General features: G+C 48.4%; 1 protein-coding gene across 1 annotated transcript in view; it reads left to right on the top strand.

The window, feature by feature from the left end:
* VAT1L (vesicle amine transport 1 like) overlaps nt 1-19,568 on the top strand; it is a 169,663-nt gene that overhangs the window by 92,108 nt on the left and 57,987 nt on the right. The window contains exon 7 of the mRNA XM_069552395.1: nt 1,541-1,735. Coding sequence (XP_069408496.1) covers nt 1,541-1,735 — 195 coding nt within the window. The remainder of the gene's footprint in view (nt 1-1,540; nt 1,736-19,568) is intronic.

Consider the following 19,568-nt stretch of genomic DNA (forward strand, 5'->3'; position numbering starts at 1 on the left):
AAACAAAGGGGACATAATCAAGACAGAGAAAAGCAATTGGATAAATATTTCTGTGGTTTGTTAAGGGGTTATCTACTTATTTTTCCTACTTATGGCTTCCCTGATAGCTCAGCTGGTAAAGAATCCACGTGCAATGCAGGAGACCCTGGTTAGATCCCTGGGTCGGGAAGATCTGCTGGGGAAGGGATAGGCCACCCACTCCAGTATTCTTGGGCTTCCCTTGTGGCTCAGCTGGTAAAGAATCTGCCTGCAATGGGGGAGACCTGGGTTCAACCCCTGGGTTGGGAAGATCCCCTGGGGAAGGGAAAGGCTACCCACTCCAGTACTCTGGCCTGGAGAATTCCATGGACTGTATAGTTCATGGGTTTGCAAAGAGTCAGACACGACTGAGTGACTTTCACTCACTCACTTATTTTTCATGTCTACGGTGGAAGACGGGAGACAGGAAATAAGGCAGCTGTGCTTGTCAGGTGTGGGTTTCCCACTTAGGACCTTAGTGCTAGTGACATTTGCAGATGGATAGTTTTGTCTCAAGGGCCTGTGCTGTGTGTTGCAGGATTTTAGCAACATCCCTGGCTTTCTCCCAATTCCCAGGTGGTGCAACAGGAAAGAGTCCACCTGCCAATGCAGGAGATGCAAGAGATGGGTTTTACCCCTGGGTTAGGAAGATCCCTGGAGTAGGAAATACTCCAGTAATCCACTCCAGAATTCTTGCCTAGAAAATTCCATGGACAGAGGAGGCTGGCAGGCTATAGTCCAAGTAGTCCAAGGAGTAGTAAAGAGTTGGACCCGAGTGAGCACACACACACTGGCTTCTTCCCAGTAGATGCCAGTTCATTCCCTGCCTTGAGTCATCACAACAAAAAACATCCCCAAACATTTACCAAATGTCCTTTGGAGGGGGGAGGGGGAAGCTGCCCTTAGCTGAGAACCACCAATTTAGTCCCAGCACTCTGGCTTCATCGCTCCAGCATGCTGTTCCTTCTTCCTCTGTTACGCTTCTCTTCTCTTCTTTATCTGGTGTTTTCCACACCCACCCCCAGCCTTGCTGCTGTCCCCGCAAGGAAAGCTGCTTCCACAGGCACCCCACCGCACCCCCACCTCGCTGGGACTTCTCTGCCACCTTGCTCCCTTCACCAGCCCATCACCACCACCACCACCATCCACTAAGCCAAGTGCTTTAGGCTAAATTCTCCCAGGAAACCTCAGAGGCAGTATCCTGCCACGGTCCGTCACTGAGAAAAATGAAGCCTGGAGAGTAACTGGGAGCAGATTGTCAGACAGGATCCAGCTCCAGGTCACGATTCCAACTGTGTGACTCAGCATTCTGGTCATGCGTGGCCGAGGAGCTGTCTTCGTAAAGGGCTCTCCCCCGCCCAGACCCTGAGCATCTTAGAAGCATCGTTGCGCACTCATGGCAGCGCCCAGCCTAGGAGGCACTTACGAAAATACGCCAGCCAGGGGTACCTCCTGGCCAGCTGGAATCCCCCCGGCCTGCCCAGCACTGACTCCTCGTCACCCACACCTTCTCTCTTTCCAGTGGTGGCAAGTCGAGAAGGTGAACCCCATCAAGCTATACGAAGAGAACAAAGTCATCGCTGGGTTTTCCCTTCTAAACCTGCTCTTCAAACAGGGCCGTGCTGGCCTCATCCGGGGCGTGGTGGACAAGCTCACTGCACTCTACAACCAGAAGAAGATCAAGCCCGTGGTGGACTCTCTGTGGGCCCTGGAGGAGGTAAGGATGCTGTTTCCCAGCAGGTAGTCTCTTCCTTTTGATTCTGGCAGATTTGGGTAGCCAGACCCAGTCTTTTATTAAGGGATTCTTGCCCCCACCCCCAGGTTCGTTTGTTTTAAATGAGGATCCTAAACGTCATTGTCCTCGAGTATGGAGTGCTACGGATGTGAGATATACTTTACGTTTTCGTAGTGGTTCTTAATGTGTCAGTATGCCTCTTGTGCCATGAACCTTTCCCAGCAGGTCAAATTTTGATGGGTATGTACCATTCGTCTTGACTCCAAGAGAGCGTGTACAATGTTGCAACATCAATTACATCCTCACTTGCAGGTTTATGAGACCGAGGTCAGAGCAGACAATGACTCAGAGCTGGAATAATTTGTGTGCCGAGCCCAGGTGCTTGGATCCCCTTCCAGACGTCATTAGCTTCACCCTGGGCACTGTAGTTATTCATGAATTGCTAGATCTAGTGTTCGAGTCTTCTTATTAACTGATCTGCCAAAGTTCTAGTATTTGGAAGCATTCCTTGATCACATGAAACAAGAACTCCTCAAATACTGAAGTGTGACTGGCTGCAGTGGTTCAGGAGAGATGGGCTAGGAGGAGGGAGTATCTAGAAAATTCTTCAGGACAGGAGTGGTTTGGGATATTTGGGAAGTCAGTCATGGGAGCTACCCATGAGGAAGAAATGGAGAAATGTGGTCTAGGCTTCAAGAGACATTTCATTAAGAAATCTTCCTTGGTCCGGATGTCATGAGCTTGGCTTCAGGCAGCCAAGAAGCCCTTGGGAAATACTGTGAAAGATGTGGGCTTGTGTTCTTTTGTTTGGTTGGTTGGTTTTTGCATATAGCATGAATGAATGTCTTGTATTTTGGGGAGTCATGGACACTTATGAAAAATCTAACAAATATAAAATATTCTGTGGGACAAATAGTAGCTGTCATCCTGGCAAGAAACTTGGTGCTGTTTGCCTAATGGACTAGGTTGGACAAAATCCAATGGCTTTCCTGAGCACAGAAACCCCTCCCACCCAAAATATTTTTGTGGGAATCACCATGTAATCAAATAGGGCCAGTCCTGGATCCGTGGATCAAGCCTATATATGCCTACTTGACACAGCACTATCATAAACGGTACTTTAAAAACCCAGCCACCAAAACCCCTTCTCTTTTATGGTAAAAGAAATGCGTGCTTAGTATAAGAAACACCTAAATCATCCAAAAACATAGGAAAAAATAAACTGAAAATCCACATTCCAGAGATGGGTAACACTTAATATTTTGGTTTACTTCCTTCCAGTCTTTTCCCTTCTGCCCATGTTCATTGTGATTTCATTGATTGCTAAGTCAAATCAGATAATCATACATTTCCTCTGCTGTATAATTTCCAAGATGGTTAGCCTATGGTTATATTTTTCTTGAAAATGTTTTAATTTAATGGGTCAGACATCTGTATGGTATTCACTGTGGTCTCTCATTGGAGGATAAAAGGGTTAGACTATAGAATGACTGGTCTCAGAGGTCGGGGAGAAGAGTAAACTTGGGCTGGTTGAGACCAGGTATAAGAGATTAACTTGACCCTGGAGCAAAGAAGGGGACTTCAGCTTAGTTTCCAAAAGGGATCCAACGTATCTGGTAGCGTTGAAGTGAGGCTTAAAATAGAAGAGGGGTCTGGTTGATCCAGTGAGTCCTTGCTCTGGTCTTGGAAATCATTCCTTGGTTACAATGCCCTTGAATCACCAAATGTGAACTGAATACCAACCGCATGCCCAACACTGCATTGTTGGGGGTCACAGTGGCAAGCAGATGGCCAAGGGCCCTCAGTTTCAAGCTCACTTTCAGAGGGGAGGGGCAGGAAAAACTCAAGTGACACCTTTAGACATGACATGTTTGCAGCTTGCTTTACGTCCCTGGATGTTTATAGTCCTAGTTTATAGTCTATGGGAACTTGAATAGAATTTGTATCCTGCTGTTGTGTGAAAATTGTATCAATCTGAATTATGTTGAATTGGTTCACAGTGCTTTTCAGGTCTACTCTATCCTTCCACTTTTCTATATATTCATTCTATTAATTTTTGAGAGTTTGATATTGAAATACCAACTAAAAATATTAATTTATCTACTTGAAAAATAATTGTAATGTATAGTGGAACTATATGGAGCCTTGCTCCATATTTGCCAAGTCTCCTGTGAATGTGTTATCACACTTTCATAATTTAAAAAATCACCACCACCACCACCACCCCCCAAAAAAAAAAGACTCAAGTGAACAAAAGTAAGTAGGGTATTCTCCAACTGCAAGTTCTGGAAGGAATAAATTAGGGTATATGTTGGCAAGTAAGTGAAGGTGGGGGAGAAGTTTCTACAAAGCAGTCTTTTCAACCTTTTAAAATTATTATCCCATATGGAGTTTTTTTTAAAAAATACTTTTTTCTTAGTTAACCTCCTCTGTGAAACTTTCAGTTCAGTTCAGTCGGTCAGTCATGTCCGACTCTTTGCGACCCCATGAATCGCAGCATGCCAGGCCTCCCTGTCCATCACCAACTCCTGGAGTTCACTCAAACTCACATCCATCGAGTTGGTGATGCCATCCAGCCATCTCATCCTCGGTTGTGTCCCCTGCTCCTCCTGCCCCCAATCCCTCCCAGCATCAGAGTCTTTTCCAATGAGTCAACTCTTCACATGAGGTGGCCAAAGTACTGGAGTTTCAGCTTTAGCATCATTCCTTCCCAAGAAATCCCAGGGCTGATCTCCTTCTGAATGGACTGGTTGGATCTCCTTGCAGTCCAAGGGACTCTCAAGAGTCTTTTCCAACACCACAGTTCAAAAGCATCAATTCTTCATGAAACTTTAGTCCCACAGATATACCATCTCCCTACCTACCCACCCATCATCTATCTGTGTCCTGTATGTATGTTTGTGTTTTACACATATTAAAAGTGTATGACTTAAAAAAAAAATCCTCCAAGAACCAATTTTCCCCCCTTTGGGGATAGTTTTGCTCCCACTAAACCAATAAGACCCTGCCCCCACTGCCAACTATGACAATGAAAACTGCTCCCAGCCATCGTCAAATGTTCCCCAAGAGGGATGGAGAGAAGGCAAACCCTTCCCTATTGAGGACCTCAACTTTATATGAAGCTGTATTGAGGCTTCCCTGGCGGCTCAGTGGTAAAGAAGTCACCTGTCCGTGCAGGAGACTCAGGTTCAAACCCTGCTCAAAGATCCCATATGCCTCAGAGCAAACAGGCCATTGCACCACAGCTACTGAGCCTGTGCTCTAGAGTCCAGGAGCTGCAGCCACTGAAGGCTGTGTGCCCTGGCGTCTGTGCTCCACAAGGGAAGCCACTGCGATGAGAAGCCGAGGACCACAATTAGAGAAAAGCCCATGCAACAGTGAAGAGCCAGCATAGCCAAAAATAACTAATTAATTTGATTTGATTTAAAAAAATCAAAGACGTCATGTTGGTTAAGACAGTCACCAGGAAAACAAAGAAACTGTCATCCCTGTAGCAGGCGAGTCGTTCACAGAGTGGAAAGAGATGGCTGCTGCCCTGTTTGCTAACAAAAGCACCCACAGTCACTCAGCAACACCCACCAACTTTTATGGCACTGTCTCTTCAGCAGTATTTACAGACAGCATTTTAGAAGCTGCACTTGGGCCAAGCTTGGCTATTTATCAAGCCCACACAGCTCTTCTGGGCTTGAAGAGAACAGAGCATGCTTATTACTTGCAAACCTCTGAAGGATGACTACAATGAGTCTCCCCATCCCCTATGGTAAATGAGTTCACAAAATTACTTCTCAGGCCAGCTCTATAACTTCATCTATGGAATAGAAAGCCCACAGAGATTAAAAGAAAATTTTCTTGGGCTCTCTGAGAACTCAAACTAGAGGATTTAATAATATCAGAGATGATTAGGGTTCCTTTTTAGCCATCTATCTCCAACTTCGTGCTGCAGCCTCAGGTCTGGCTCTAGACACTAAATGTGCAGCTGTACATAAAACTGGAAAAACAGTTCAGAGATGGGAAAGGGAGGGAAAAATACATCTGTCAGTCAAGCAGCAGAGACATCACTGGGCACCTACTATGTGCTCACACTGTATTAAGATGTCACATCTACGAAGGGACAGGTTACTTGTTCCCCGACCCTTACATGTATGACTTCATTCCTGAGACCATCCCTAAGACCTATGAAACAGAAGAACTGCATTTTCAATTCTGGGATGTCAGTTTCAAGAGTGACTGGATTTGTAAACAGAGGAGAATGGTGTTAAGGAAGAATGAGTGTTCAGAGATAGTTTTGAGAATGAGTTAGGTCTTGGTTGAGATTAGCAGAATATAGATTCTTAGGATGATGTTGGGGTTAATAAAAACAAAATAGTGCCAGCAGGAGGGACCGCGTGAAGAAAATCAGAGAAGTGGGAATGAGCATGGGGTACCTCGGGTGGAGAAGTCTGAACAAAGCAGAGGAACAGGAGCAAAGGACGAGAGGAAATAGGCTGATCTGCTCAATGGAGTTCAAATCTTGCATTTGAACCGGCCTTGCCTTTGCTGCCAGGCTCAGACGGTAAAGCGTCTGCCTACAATGCAGGAGATCTGGGTTCAATCCCTGGGTCGGGAAGATCTCCTGGAGAAAGAAATGGCAACCCACTCCAGTATTCTTGCCTGGAAAATCCCATGGATGGAGGAGCCTGGTTGGCTACAGTCCAGGGGGTTGCAAAGAGTTGGACATGACTGAGACACTTCACTTTAAAAGAGAATGAGTTGACATTCTGGATGAGAAGATTGCTATTCAGAGACTGTGGCCTAAGGAATATGACATCATTTCATCTCTCAATTCCCGGAAGCACATCTTGGCCCCAAGTATGGCACTAGAAAGATACACACCTGGAGTATACAGCTATGGCTTCTGATCACGAATGCCTTTACCTGTCTGCTATTTAATAGCACACAGAGGCAACTGTTATGAGCTGAATTGTGTACTCCCTGAAATTCACATGTTAAAGCCCCCAATCCCGGTACCACAGAATATGACTGTATTTAGAGATAGGCCTTTAAAGAGATAATTAAAATAAGACCTTTGAGTAACCCTAATACAATCCAACTGGTATCCTTATCAGAAGAGAGATTAGGTTGAAGAAAGACATGGGGGATGTTTGCATAAAGACTAAGTGAGGACGTGGTCTGATGAAAAGATGGCCATCTGCAAGCCCAGGAAAGCGGCCCAGAATGCATCCAACCCCACTGACACCTTGATCTTGGACTTCCAGCCTCCAGGATTTGAGAAAATACATTTCTGTGATTTAATACCACCTCCAGGTCTGCAATATTTTGTTATGGCAGCCCTAGCAAACAGATACAGGGTTGCAGGAAGGTCTTGACAATTTTATAATATTCCATTAAAGATATTTTATAACATTATTTAAATATAAGTCTGTGATTGCGCTCTAATTATGGTACCATTAGCCACAGGTAGCTATCCAAATTTAATTTAATTAAGTCAAATGAAAAATTCAGTTCCTTGGCCGCATTTCAAGTGGTCAGTAACTGCATGTGGCTAGTGGCTACCTTATTGGACCATGCAGAGACGGAAGGACGTTCCCATCCATCACTGCAGAAATTCTCCTGGAGCTGGTCTGTGAGATGATGTCATCCTCCTGTTTGAAGGTAGGAAAGGAATTTGTTTCCCTAGCAGTCTGGTATGATTACCCTTAGTAAATTATGTTAATTATGCCCTTCCTTGTATCTCTCTCTTTGCCTTGGCTATAGTGAAGTTCACTGCCCAAATGCAGTCATTGATTTGATCTAAGTGCTCCAATCTCTCATTGTGGGTCCCCGGCATTTTTCCCTTCATGTTATTAACTGTGGCTTAATTATACATGTGTCTTTCATTCTGTGACATCATGAAACCTGCAAAGATAGAGGTCTGCCTAAAAGAATAAATGAAGGGAAAATAATGTGATGCTGAGTTTGACTAGGGACACTTGTCTGACACAGAGCAAGAGGTTGACATGATAAAAGGGAGATTACTGTTGAACCAGTGAGAGGGAGGGTGGAATAGCTCAAGAGACAAGGATGGGTGCGGGTGTGGTTGTCACTTTTAAAGAACTCCCAGACTTCAACTCCAATACCAGACTGGGAAGGTAAGAAAGGATGAAGCCAGTTATCTGAAACAGATGCCCAAGTCAAAACCAAGAGGCAAAGGCTGCAGAAGAAACCATGGAAAGTCCCACTTAATTATGGCAGATGGCAGTTGGCTGGTGCAGACCTCTTTTAAAGATTTATAAGCTCCTGGGACTTCCCTGCTTGTCCAGTAGTTAAGAATCCGCCTGTCGATGCAGGGGACATGGGTTCGATCCCTGGTCTTGGAAGTCCCACGTGTGTAAAGCAACTGAGCCCGGGCACCACAACTGGTGAGCCCGTGCGCCCAAACTCCTGAAGCCCGAGCGCCCTAGAGCCCGTGCCCCGAACCGAGAGAAGCCCTCACTCCACTCCAGAGTAGCCCCCACTCGCCGCAACTAGAGAAAGCCCGCGTGCAGCAGCGAAGACTGCGCACAGCCAAAAGTAAGTGAATAAAAAGATTTAGGAGCTCCTTCAGAGGCCGAGCTGGGTGTAGGGAGAGTGCTTAGAAGCGGCCTCTTGAAGCATAATGTATGCCATGTACACACTGGTTTGGAGGATGGACTGGGGCAGTCAGGAGGTAACTGCAGATTTTTATGCCTGGGTGGACAAGCCCCAGACAGAAGTGGAAGCTGTGGAGTGGGAGAGGATGAGCGAATCTGGGTCACTGGGAAGGATGGAGAGCCGATATAAAGGACGAAGGGGCAGCAAATGACCAATGGTCCATCAGTCTGGGAAGCCAGGGCTGAGCTTGCTAGCAGTGTGATTCGAGTTAGTAGTGATGGAAGCTGCTGTGAGAAAATTAATGCGCTCAGATGTGGGTTCAGTTTAAAGTGATGGTAGAATAGCAAGTGAGGTCCACGGGCAAGTCAAACGCACCTGAACTCGAGATAAGGCTGGATAAGTACAACTACCACTACTACTGACATTTCTGGAGGGTTTACTACATTCCAGGCATTGCTCTGGGGCTTCCTTGGCGGCTCAGCTGGTAAAGAATCCGCCTGCAATGCAGGAGACTCGAGTTCAAGCCCTGGGTTGGGAAGATCCCCTGGAGAAGGGATAGGCTAATGCCAGTATTCTGGCCTGGAGAATTCCATGGACTGTATACTCCTTGGGGGTTTGGCATGGATTAATTTATTTAAATTCTCCAAAATCCCTAAGGCTTCCCAGGTGGCACAGTGGCAACGAATCCTCCTACCAACGCATGAGACATGTCCCTGGATCCCTGGATAGGGAATATCCCCTGGAGAAAGAGATGGCAACTATTCTTGCCTGGAAAACTCTCACAGAAGAGCCTGGTGAGCTATAGTCCGTGGGGTTGCAAAAGAGTCAGACACCGCTAAGCCAGACAGCGAGCATGCAGCAAGCCTAAGACCCAGCTTCTATGATCCTCAGCCTATAGGCTGCAACAGTGAGGCTTTGGGGGAGTTATCCATGCCCAAAGTCCTTGCTTACAATTGAATGTAATGGAAATTTGAACCCCAGGGAAGTCCAATGCATAGAAGTCATTGCAAAAAAAAAAAAAAAAATATATATATATATATATATATATATGACTATGAATAAACTCATTGAATAGAAGAAGGAGCAAAATAATATTAGCAAACGCTTATCATAGCATGTTTGTATGTGCCCAGTGGCCTGGGAAATCCCGTGGACAGCCAGGAGCCCAGCGGGCTATAGTCTAGGGGGTCGGTCGCAAAGAGTCAGACATGACTGAGCAACTGAACAAGAACAAATGTCCCCAGGAGTTCTCCAAGCAAGCACTTTCCATGAATTAACCCACTTAATCCTCACGACAACCCCAAGGGGTAGGTACTGTTACTCTTCCTGAAACACCAAGAAAGAAAGAGGGCTGAGATGAAGCCAGCTGCCCAGGCTCACATGGCTGGTGTGTGGTGAAGCTGGCATTCAGATCACAGGCATTAGCTTCTACTGAAAAGGAAGAGGGTAAGGCCGGAACCCCATCCCCACCCTTCACACTGCCCATAAAAGACGAGGCGTCCCGGGCAGGGGAGGGCGTGGGGGCCGGTAAAGGGACCTCCGTGGCCATCGGCAGGTCCTTAGTGTCCAGACTGCTGGCCAGTCAGGAGGTGCAGAGGAAAAGCCTTTGAATCTGGCCCGGGGGTCACTGTCGACCTTTCGGAAAGCCTTTCAGTAGAATGATGTGGGCAGAAGTCTGAAGGCAGAGGGTCAGGAAGTGAACGCGTGGGTAGGACAGGCTGACAGCCAGCGTTTAAGCCTCCCGTTTGGCAGCGAGCAGAGTAAAGGACTGGCAGAAGCCAGGACGAGCAGGGCCCGCAGAAGGGCTGCTTAGAAAGTAGGTCATGGGTTCCATGCGCTGGGGGACATTTCTGTTTAGCGAGATAAACATGTTCTAAAGTTAATGACAGTTGTACAACCCTGTGAAGATACTAAAAACCATTGCTCTGCACCCTCTGAATGAATCGTGTGGTATGTAAAGTGCGTCTCCATACAGACACACACAGGAGGACGGAGAGAGAGCAAAAAGGGCTATTTAAGGATGGTGTAAGAGGGCAGGAGAGAAGGGAAGGAGCTATGGTTTGGGCAGGCAGATCCCTGGCCTTACTAACATCCTAGCTGCATGGGCTGACGGAACCAGACATTCAGCCTAGCCCATCCTCCCAGTTTTCAGACAAGGAAACCAAGGCCACAGAAGAACCAGTCGGTTTGCTTTAACCCCCTTACTTTTCTTTTCTTTTTTTTTTTTTGCAGCATGTCCCCCTTTCTTTCAAGTGAAACCCTAGACTGTTCAGTTTAACATAATCAGTCTCCCATGCACAGCTTTCCGATTTCCACATGCATTCTCTCGGCATGTCCTGCTCACAGGTGTGAAAGTGAAAGTGCAGTCGCTCAGTCATGTCCGACTCTTTGCAATACCATGGATGGAGGAGCCTTCTTCCAGGCAAGAACACTGGAGGGGGTTGCCATTTCCTTCTCCAGGAGATCTTCCCGACCCAGGGCTTGAACCCGGGTCTCCCGCATTGTAGGCAGACACTTTACCCTCTGAGCCACCAGGGAAGTCCTACCTCACAGATTTTCTGCACCTCAAACATGTCAGCACCATCATGCCCCCCAGCGCTGCCATGCACCTGCTCTCAGCCCACTCTAGTTGGAGTGAGATCAAGCCCCCTGAGTTAGCATCCTCCTCCGTGGCAAGATGAATAACAGCCCCTTCAAGATGTCCACATCCTAATCCCTGAAGTCTTTGAGTATGCTCCCTTATGTAGCAAAGGGACCCTACTCATGTGATGAAATTAAGGGTTTTGCAATGAGGAGACTTCCCTGGACTGTTTGGGAGAGACTGATCCCATCCCGAGAGTCCTCACGAGGAGTCAGGGGAGTTGGAGGAGACGTGAGCAAGGAAGCGGGGCAGGGAAAGGGCATGTGATGTGGGGACCCAAGCCAGGGAGGGCAGGTGGTCTCTGGAAACCGGAAAGGACAGGGAAGCCCCGGCCTCCAGAAGAAACCAGTCCCGCGGATGCCTTGGTTTCTATGCATTTGGCTGATTTCAAGCTTCTGACCTGCAGAACTATAGAAGAATACGTTTGCATTGTGTAAACTGTGAGTCTGTGGCGATGTGCCATAGCAACAACTGGAAATCAGCACGGGGCCACGCTCTGAAAGCTGAGAGGAGCAGTCAGATAATTATACGAGTGGGAAGTGAGCCCTCGAGGGGTAGAGCTGGATGGGAGCATGACCAGGTGCGCACCTTGGCCCAGAGAAGGGCCTGGAAGCTAGAGAGAGACGGAGGTGGGAGCATCCAAGCCTTGAAAAGCACGCATTGGGTGGAACGCAGAGATGGGGAGGCCAGGAAGGCTGGCCTCGGAAGAAGGCGGGGTAGGGAGAAATCCCCACCAACCGCCCAGCTCCCACATCACTCCATTCTCCAGGACCATGGTGCTTCTTCAGAGACCCAAGTCTCTGTTGCCTCCTTGCTTTTATCCCTCCTTTTCTCTCCACCTGCCATGCCCTCCCCTCTTCTTTGTCCTTCTACAAAATTCCTGCTCACCTGTCGAGACTCAGGGGCACTGTTGACTCCTCTGCAAAAACACCCCCAACATCCCGTAACGTTGCCCTGACCCCAGCCCCCACTTAGCAATCTCTGCTTTCAGGTCCCAGGGGTTAGCCGCCCTCACTGACACGCTCACAGATAGTCACCCGTGACGATAACGGTACCTTCTGTCCCAAAAGTCGCTGCACCCAAATCTGGATGGAGAGTAAGAGCTGGCAAGCTGTTATTACAGCGCTGTCACAAGCGTGTTCCCCGTGGGGTTGCGGTCTTTGCAGTCAGGGGCTCTCAGACAAGGTATCAAGCAAGGATGGAGTGCAGAAGGTGCCTGGGGGCTCAGGGCAGGTTGGCATCCACCAGTGGGGCAACCCCTGCCACTCAGGCCCCAGCCACACGAGCTCATCTCCGCCAGAGTCCCCGCTGTGTTACAGGACTAGGTTTATATGCAGTCCGGTGCTCCCTGTTCAGAGGTCTGGGAGCCCAGCTCCGAAGACACGTCTGTTGTGAAGAAAATGATTGTTCTCACCTTCACGCCTATTGTCTAGCTGAAAACGAGTCACAGAACTGGATTTCCTCGCGAGCCGGGGATGGAGTCAGGGTAGGCTGCTCTTTGCTGTGTTCTTCCAAGACCTGGGCGAGATTCTGCTGCTTTCAGAGGCTGGACAGGAACACGTCCGTTTGCTTCTGCTTGTCTTCCTAGGAGGTGGGGGAATCGGGGTACATGTCTTACTTGCAAGGGGGCATCAAAGGGCTGTTTTCAAATATTTTTCGAGGTGTGTGTCCTGATGTGTTCAGCACAGATTCTGGCCTATTCGCTAGACCAGAGAAGAGGGATAAATGACTGTTCTTCAGACCAGGATCGTTTGAGCAGAACAGGCATTTAACTCAGGGAATGCAGGAATAAAGGCCACACCACAGCAGGGGAACACACTCTGGATGTTGATTTCAATCTCACCTTCTGAAATCCATCCTCCTGCCTAAGCACCTTTTCCTCCACTGGAAGTGGGGCTGCTGCCATGTTCCCTGTAATTGCAAAGGATTCTGTGGTTCTTGTGCCATCGACAGATATATGTTGAATCCTGGCAAACTGTAAAGCACTCTGCCAATATGTTGCTCAGCCACTCAGTCCTGTCCTACTCTTTGCGATCCCATGGACTGACTGCAGCACACCAGGCTTCCCTGTCCCTCACCATCTCCCAGAGCTTGCTCAAATTCATGTCCATTGAGTCAGTGATGGATGGACTCATCCAACCATCTCATCCTCTGTCGTCCGCTTCTCCTCCTGCCTTCAATCTTTCCCAGCATCAGTGTCTTTTCTTATGAGTCAGTTCTTCACATCAGGTTCCCAAAGTATTGGAGCTTCAGCTTCACCATCAGTCCTTCCAAAGAATATTCAGGACTGATTTCCTTTAGGATTGACTGGTTTGATCTCCTTGCAGTCCAAGGGACTCTCAAGAGTCTTCTCCAACACCACAGTTCAAAAGCATCAATTCTTTCACGCTCAGCTTTCTTTATAGTCCAACTCTCACAGCCATACATGACCACTGGAAAAACCATAGCTTTGACTAGATGGACCTTCGTCAGCAAAGTAATGTCTCTGCTTTTTAATACTAGGTTTGTCTAGGTTGGTCATAGCTTTGCTTCCAAGGAGCAAGCGCCTTTTACTTTCGTATTATAATATGCAAGAGCAGCACCAATCAGATGCGATAAGCTTTGGGACAGTAAACAAATGCATTGGGTTTCCTGACCCTCGCACTTCTGGCTGTTTGGCCTCTAACACTTCTTTTCTCTGAGTCTCCTTTTCCTCACCTATAAAATAGCAACAACTGGGGGCTTCCCTGGTGGTCCAGTGGTTAAGACGCCTTGCTTTCACTGCATGGAGTACAGGCTTGGATACCTGGCCAAGGAACTAAGATCCTTCATGCTGCGAGGTATAGCCAAAATATTTTAAATAAAAAAAGCTTTTAATAAAATAAAATTGGAACGACTGACCCTATTTCTCAGAAGAGTTTTATATTTGTTTCCTAGAGCTGGCATAACAAAGTATCCCAAACTGAATAACAACAGACATTTACTGTCTCCCAGGTCTGGGGGCCAAAAGTCGGAAATCCATGTGTCAACAGAATTAGTTTCCTCTGAGGGTTGTTAGGGAGGCTGTTCCAGGCCTCTCACCCCATCTCTGGTGGTTTGCTAGCCGTCTTTGGTATTTCTTAGCCAGTAGAAGCATCCTCGTCCCTCTCCGCCTTCCTTTTCACATGGGGTTCTGTGTGTGTGTGTGTCCACGTTTCCCCTTCTTCTAAGGACGTCGGTCGTATTGGATGCAGGCCCACCCTGCTCCAGGGTGAACCCTACTAATTTCATTTTCAGCGACCCTTAAGCAAGGTCACATTGCGAGGTCCTAGGGGGTTAGGACTTTGAGGCTTCCCAGTTGGCGCTGGTGGTAAAGAACCCATTTGCTAATTGCAGGAGATGTGCAAGATGCGGGCTTGATCCCTGGGCCAGGCAGATCCAGTGCAGGAGGTCTCCACTCCAGTGTTCTTGCCTGAGGACCCCGTGGACAGAGGAGCCTGCTGGGCTACAAGTCCACAGGTTGCCAAGAGTCGGACACGACTGAAGCGACTTAGCACACATGTGAACTTGCAAGGGGTGGGAGAGGATGGGACGCGATGCAATCCATAACAAATGGTGAGTCAGATAAGATCAAATGGAAAAATATTTTGTGAACTATGAAGGGCTGAAGATGCAAAATTCCCCATTTGGCTTAAAAGGGCAGGTTCCTGAACCATACAGGTCCTCCAGTGATAACTGTGAGTTCTCGAGAAAGGTATTTCACTTCCTGAGGCCTCTCTTTCTCCATCTGTGAGATGGGGTAATAGCAGTGCCTCCTCTGTGGGGTCATTGTCGGGGCAACGCAGGGGGGCAGTACCCAGCCCTGAGTCAGCCTCTGTCACCATATCCAAGGGCTGGGATGGGGGGCTCCCATCTTTCTGTCCCTCAGCAGGTGAGCCCGCGGGCTGATTCCCCCTCCGTTTGCCACGACATGACACAGACTGGCTAACTGGGGCCCTAGCCTCACGCTTTCCCTGCATTCCCACGGGCGCCGCTTCGTGGCACAGAAGATCAGAGCAGCACAAACGATAAACACATGCTGCTGTTCGGATCCTCGGCGCCTCCGCCTGTCTCGTCTCGGGTTTCTAACTGTCAGCTTGCTGGGGGAGGTTCTGCCAGGGAAGTGCCGTGCTCTGGTTAGTCATTTAATAAAGTCTAAACGTGCAGCTGCAAGTCTTGGACAAGGGACAAAATAGCAGCGGTGGCTGCAGGTGGCTGTCTGCACTGAGCTCTTCACTCGCCTAGACTCCCGACTGTCCTGGAAGGAGACATGATGTCGCCCGTTTTACAGATGGGGAGACTGAGGCTTGGAGAGAGGGCTACATGGCCCAGACGAGGTCACACGGCAAAGAAGCGGTGGAGCCGAACCTCGCCGCCCAGGCTGGCTCTGTCCTTTGTCTGATCTCACAGCCAAGGCTCAGCCCCTCCTGGAAGGGGGTGGCTACCCCAGCCCTACGTCCTGCTCGCTCCGACTCCCCAGTTGGATATTTCCCGAGTCAGGGGTGAGAGTGGCTTTCAAAGCCCTTGTGCATCCATGCCGGGCTTCTGTGAGTGCAGACAGTTGACTCTGGACTGCAAGCCTTGGTTTCCTTCCTCTGTGAGATGGGGCCGACGGCCCTCACGCTTCCTGCCCATGTGAAGTCTGGGGCGGCCACGCGGCACGGTGAACGAGGTGCTGTGTACAGATGCCTCGGGTGGGGGCTTCCTCTAACTTCTCCTTCACTGCTTCCTGTCCCTGTCTCTTCCCAAACGTGTCATTTACATCACCTCACATGTGTTGGCAAACAGCTCTTGGGTGAGGATGGGGCAGTGGTGAACCGGCTTCAGGCACCTGATGCCCGCCTCGGCCTTCTGGGGTGGGTGTTGCTCTGCACACGTCTCGGATGAGAAGACTCAGAGGAGGGGTGCTGACCCTCCTCCGAGACGTGAGGCTTGAGTGACGGCACAAACTCCCGTGACTCCCAGGCCAGCGCCTGGGTCTCACCAGCTTGGGTCTCTCTGCCTTGCCCCAGTGGCCGTGAATTATGAGCTAGTCGGGCTGATCACTGCACTTCTATTCTTGGCAAGTGGACATGTTGCAAATGACCCTCTTTACCATCCCAGTCACTGTGTCCAAGGGTGTGGTGGGAAGTAAAGGTGGCGATTCACAGAGGCTTACCCACCATACCCCTTCTATCTACACAGCATTTTACTTGCCTTGTGGGCACTGAGCCGCACAGTTACCCCACAGAGATAGGCAGGTCAGGAGTTGTGCCCATTATACAGATTTTTATAAAGAGGGACTGAGGAAGATAAATGGTACAAAGCAGCAGAACCAGGAATCCAAGCAAGGTTTCTTACTTTGGTGTTCATGTGTCTTTGTGTGTTCATGAGTATGTGTTTGTTTATACGTGTGTCTCTGTGTTATGTGTGTGTCTTTGTGTGTTCATGAGTACTTGTTTATATGTGTGTGTGATGTGTGTGTCTTTGTGTGTTAGTATGTGTGTGTGTGTGTGTTTGTGAGTATGTGTGTCCTTGTGTGTCAGGTGTATGTTTGAGTATTTGTATGTGTGCTGTGATTATTTGTGTTTTGCCTACTTTGCCAGCATAATTTTTTCTTGCAATCAAAAGATTAAGTGATATAAATATCATATGACCACAACACCCATTTAGGAAACAGAAGAAAGAGAAAAAGGTCACCCGTAATTGTGCTACCTAAGGCTTCCCTGGTGGCTCAGCGGTGAGGAATCCACCTGCCCAGGCAGGAGATGCAGGTTTGATCTCTGGGTTGGGAAGATCCCCTGGAGAAGGTAATGGCACCCCACTCCAGTATTTTTACCTGGGAAATCCCATGGACAGAAGAGCCTGGCAGGCGACAGCCCATGGGGTCGGTCACAAAAGAGCTGGGCATGACTGAGCAACTAAGCAACAACCAGCAGAACCGCTGCTGTTGTCCTAACGTGCTCCCTTCTCGGCTTTATCCCTATACATCTCCTCCCCTCCACCCTGACAGCTCTAAGTGGTCCAGGTGCCCTCCTGAGCCTGTGTGAGCACGTTAGGAGAATAGCATGATGCTTGTCTAAGGAGGGACGTGAAACCACAACAAAATGGAGGAGGTCTTTGCTTTGGGCCATTGAAGGGTTAGGGCGTCAACACAGGAATTTTGCAGGGACACAAGCATTCAGTTCATAACACTCCCTGATTTCCCTCAAGAGGCTCAGTTTAATCCTTCTTTTCTTTCTAATGTAAAAATGGGGTAAAGAAATGTGCCTCCAACACTGTTTATGTGCCTTTGGATTCCTTCCTTGACTTGTTTCTCATTAAAGGTGTTTTTTTTCAATATCCATATAGTTGCACATATAGTTTTTCACACCAGCTTGCATTTACTGAGCACTTGCTATTTACCAAAGCCCAGAGTTAGGCCCTGAGGACACAGAAAAGCAAGGTGCCCTCAAGGAGCAAACACCAGCTGGTGGTAGATACGTAAATAGACAATTACAGTGTTTGACTGCAAGCTCGCCGGTGAGAACATTCACGAGAAATACTGGTGGCAGACGGCAGGAATTCAGCTCTGCTTGAGTGGTCTGGTGGTGGTGAGACCCTTTATAAACCACACCCTCCCTGACAGGATTGCAGGCTTTATTTATCCACCCCTTGTTGGCAACTTGTTAGACAGCTGAAGGTTTAGGTGCTCTCAGTCTTGAAATAATTTTCCAGTGTTTTAAAAGAAGAAAAAGGTGCATTCAGTATGTCGGTAGATCATCATTGTCTTTAAAGAAGAAGAAGAAATTACGCCATCTCTCTCTCTCTTTTTTTTTTTTTTTTGGTCAAGATGCTTAGTTTTTGGTTTAAAAACGTGACGAGAAGATTTCTTCAGCTCCTCCTTGGAGGATGCTTCTAAGGGCAAGCACTGAGTAGCCTCTGCTACCCCTGCTGCAATGGTTTTCCTGTTTGGACCCATTTTAAGTTGTTTTCCTGCCCCTGGCTTCCACGTGGCTGCCATTTTTTCAGTGTCCTCTGCTGCCTTATTGTTTAGCCATCAGTTGACTCTCTTTCTTCTCGTTCCTAGGCTGGCAGGCTTCCCCACATCATTACTCTCTGTTTATATCATTAGCTGCAATTTAGGTTTGGGGTGTGATGGGAATCATCCTCAAAGCTCTGCAAATAGGACTCCCTCGCTGTAACTTTCATCACCTATGTTTGTACTTCCCCCAGAGTGATTATAAGCTTATCACACACCTGCAGTGTTGAGAAACATGCCTTTAAAAAAAGAGCGATCGGTCTCCCCTGGTGGCTCAGCGGTAAAGAATCCTCCTGCCAGTGGAGGAGGCGCAGGTTCAGCCCCTGGTCCGGGAAGATCCCACCTGCCTTAGAGGAACTAAGTTCCTGTGCCACAGCCACTGAGGCTGCGCCCCGGAGCCCAGGGACCGCAAGAGAAGCCAGTGCAACGAGAAGCGCACGCACCACAGCGAGAGAGTAGCCCCCGGTCTCTGCAACCAAGACGAGCCCGCACAGCAGTGAAGACCCAAGGCAGCGATACACGTAAAAAAATACTTCCGCAAAGTAGGCGATGGCTGCTTCTCGCGCTGACATTCCACGCGTTTCATTGGCTCTAGGACGTGCTGGCTATTTTCTTGTTTGCTGCAGGTTTAATTTTGTACTTTTCCTTGCCGGTAGTTTGAGTTTCTGCTCACCATCGCTCTGTGGTGGTTGGATGGCCTTGGCTCACACCAGGAATGCCCTTCCCCACTTTCTACCAACAATGAGTGTCAAATGAATGACTTTTCCTAGTTGTGCTCAACAGTAAACATTTTTTTTTGGTTGGGGGGGGGATGCTCTCTGCATTCATTCTTCAAAAAGTTTATTTATTTATTTTTAAACATTTAATTGACAGAGTGAGGTCTTCACTGCGGCACGTGAAATCTTCCCCTTCGTTGCAGCACGCAGGATCTCTGTTGTGTCACCCAAGCTCTCAGTTGCAGCTTGTGGGATCTAGTTCCCCGACAGGGGACTGAACCCAAGTGCAGAGTTTTACCCCCTGGACCACCAGGGACATCCCCCAAACGTTTATTGATACCTACTCTGTGCTAGGGGATGTTGTAAGATGAAAATAATGGAAAATGTTTCATTTTCCAGAGTCTCTAGGGAGAGAGGTCTGATGTGTAAATTGATCCATTCCAGTGCAGTGTGGTTCCCACGGGAACAGAGTGTGACCAGGGCTTGGGGGGAAGCGGGTAAGACTTCCTTCAAAGAGGAGGTCGGTCATCTTGACCTGGTTCTCCATCACCAGGCCACTTCCTGCTTATGACTGCTGTCACAAGGGGAGAGTCCCGTGAGTGACGGACAGGCGTCAACAGACTCAGACGACGTCTTAGGCTGAGATCCCTTCAATGCAGAGCCTGGGGTACAGGCTTGGGTGCAAGAATTTATGTGAGAAACCATGGCAGGGAGGAAAAGTGAAAGCGATGCAGAGCACTCAGGACATGAAGGAAAGCCTGTTATCAGAGGCAGCTATTGCTATAGTGGTTTCCAACCGCCTAATTCCTACAGCCTGGGGTGTTCCCCTAGGAGCCACTCTCAGGAGGGAGA

Source organism: Ovis canadensis, chromosome 14 (genome assembly GCF_042477335.2).
Source record: "Ovis canadensis isolate MfBH-ARS-UI-01 breed Bighorn chromosome 14, ARS-UI_OviCan_v2, whole genome shotgun sequence".
In the NCBI taxonomy this organism is placed as follows: Eukaryota; Metazoa; Chordata; class Mammalia; order Artiodactyla; family Bovidae; genus Ovis; species Ovis canadensis.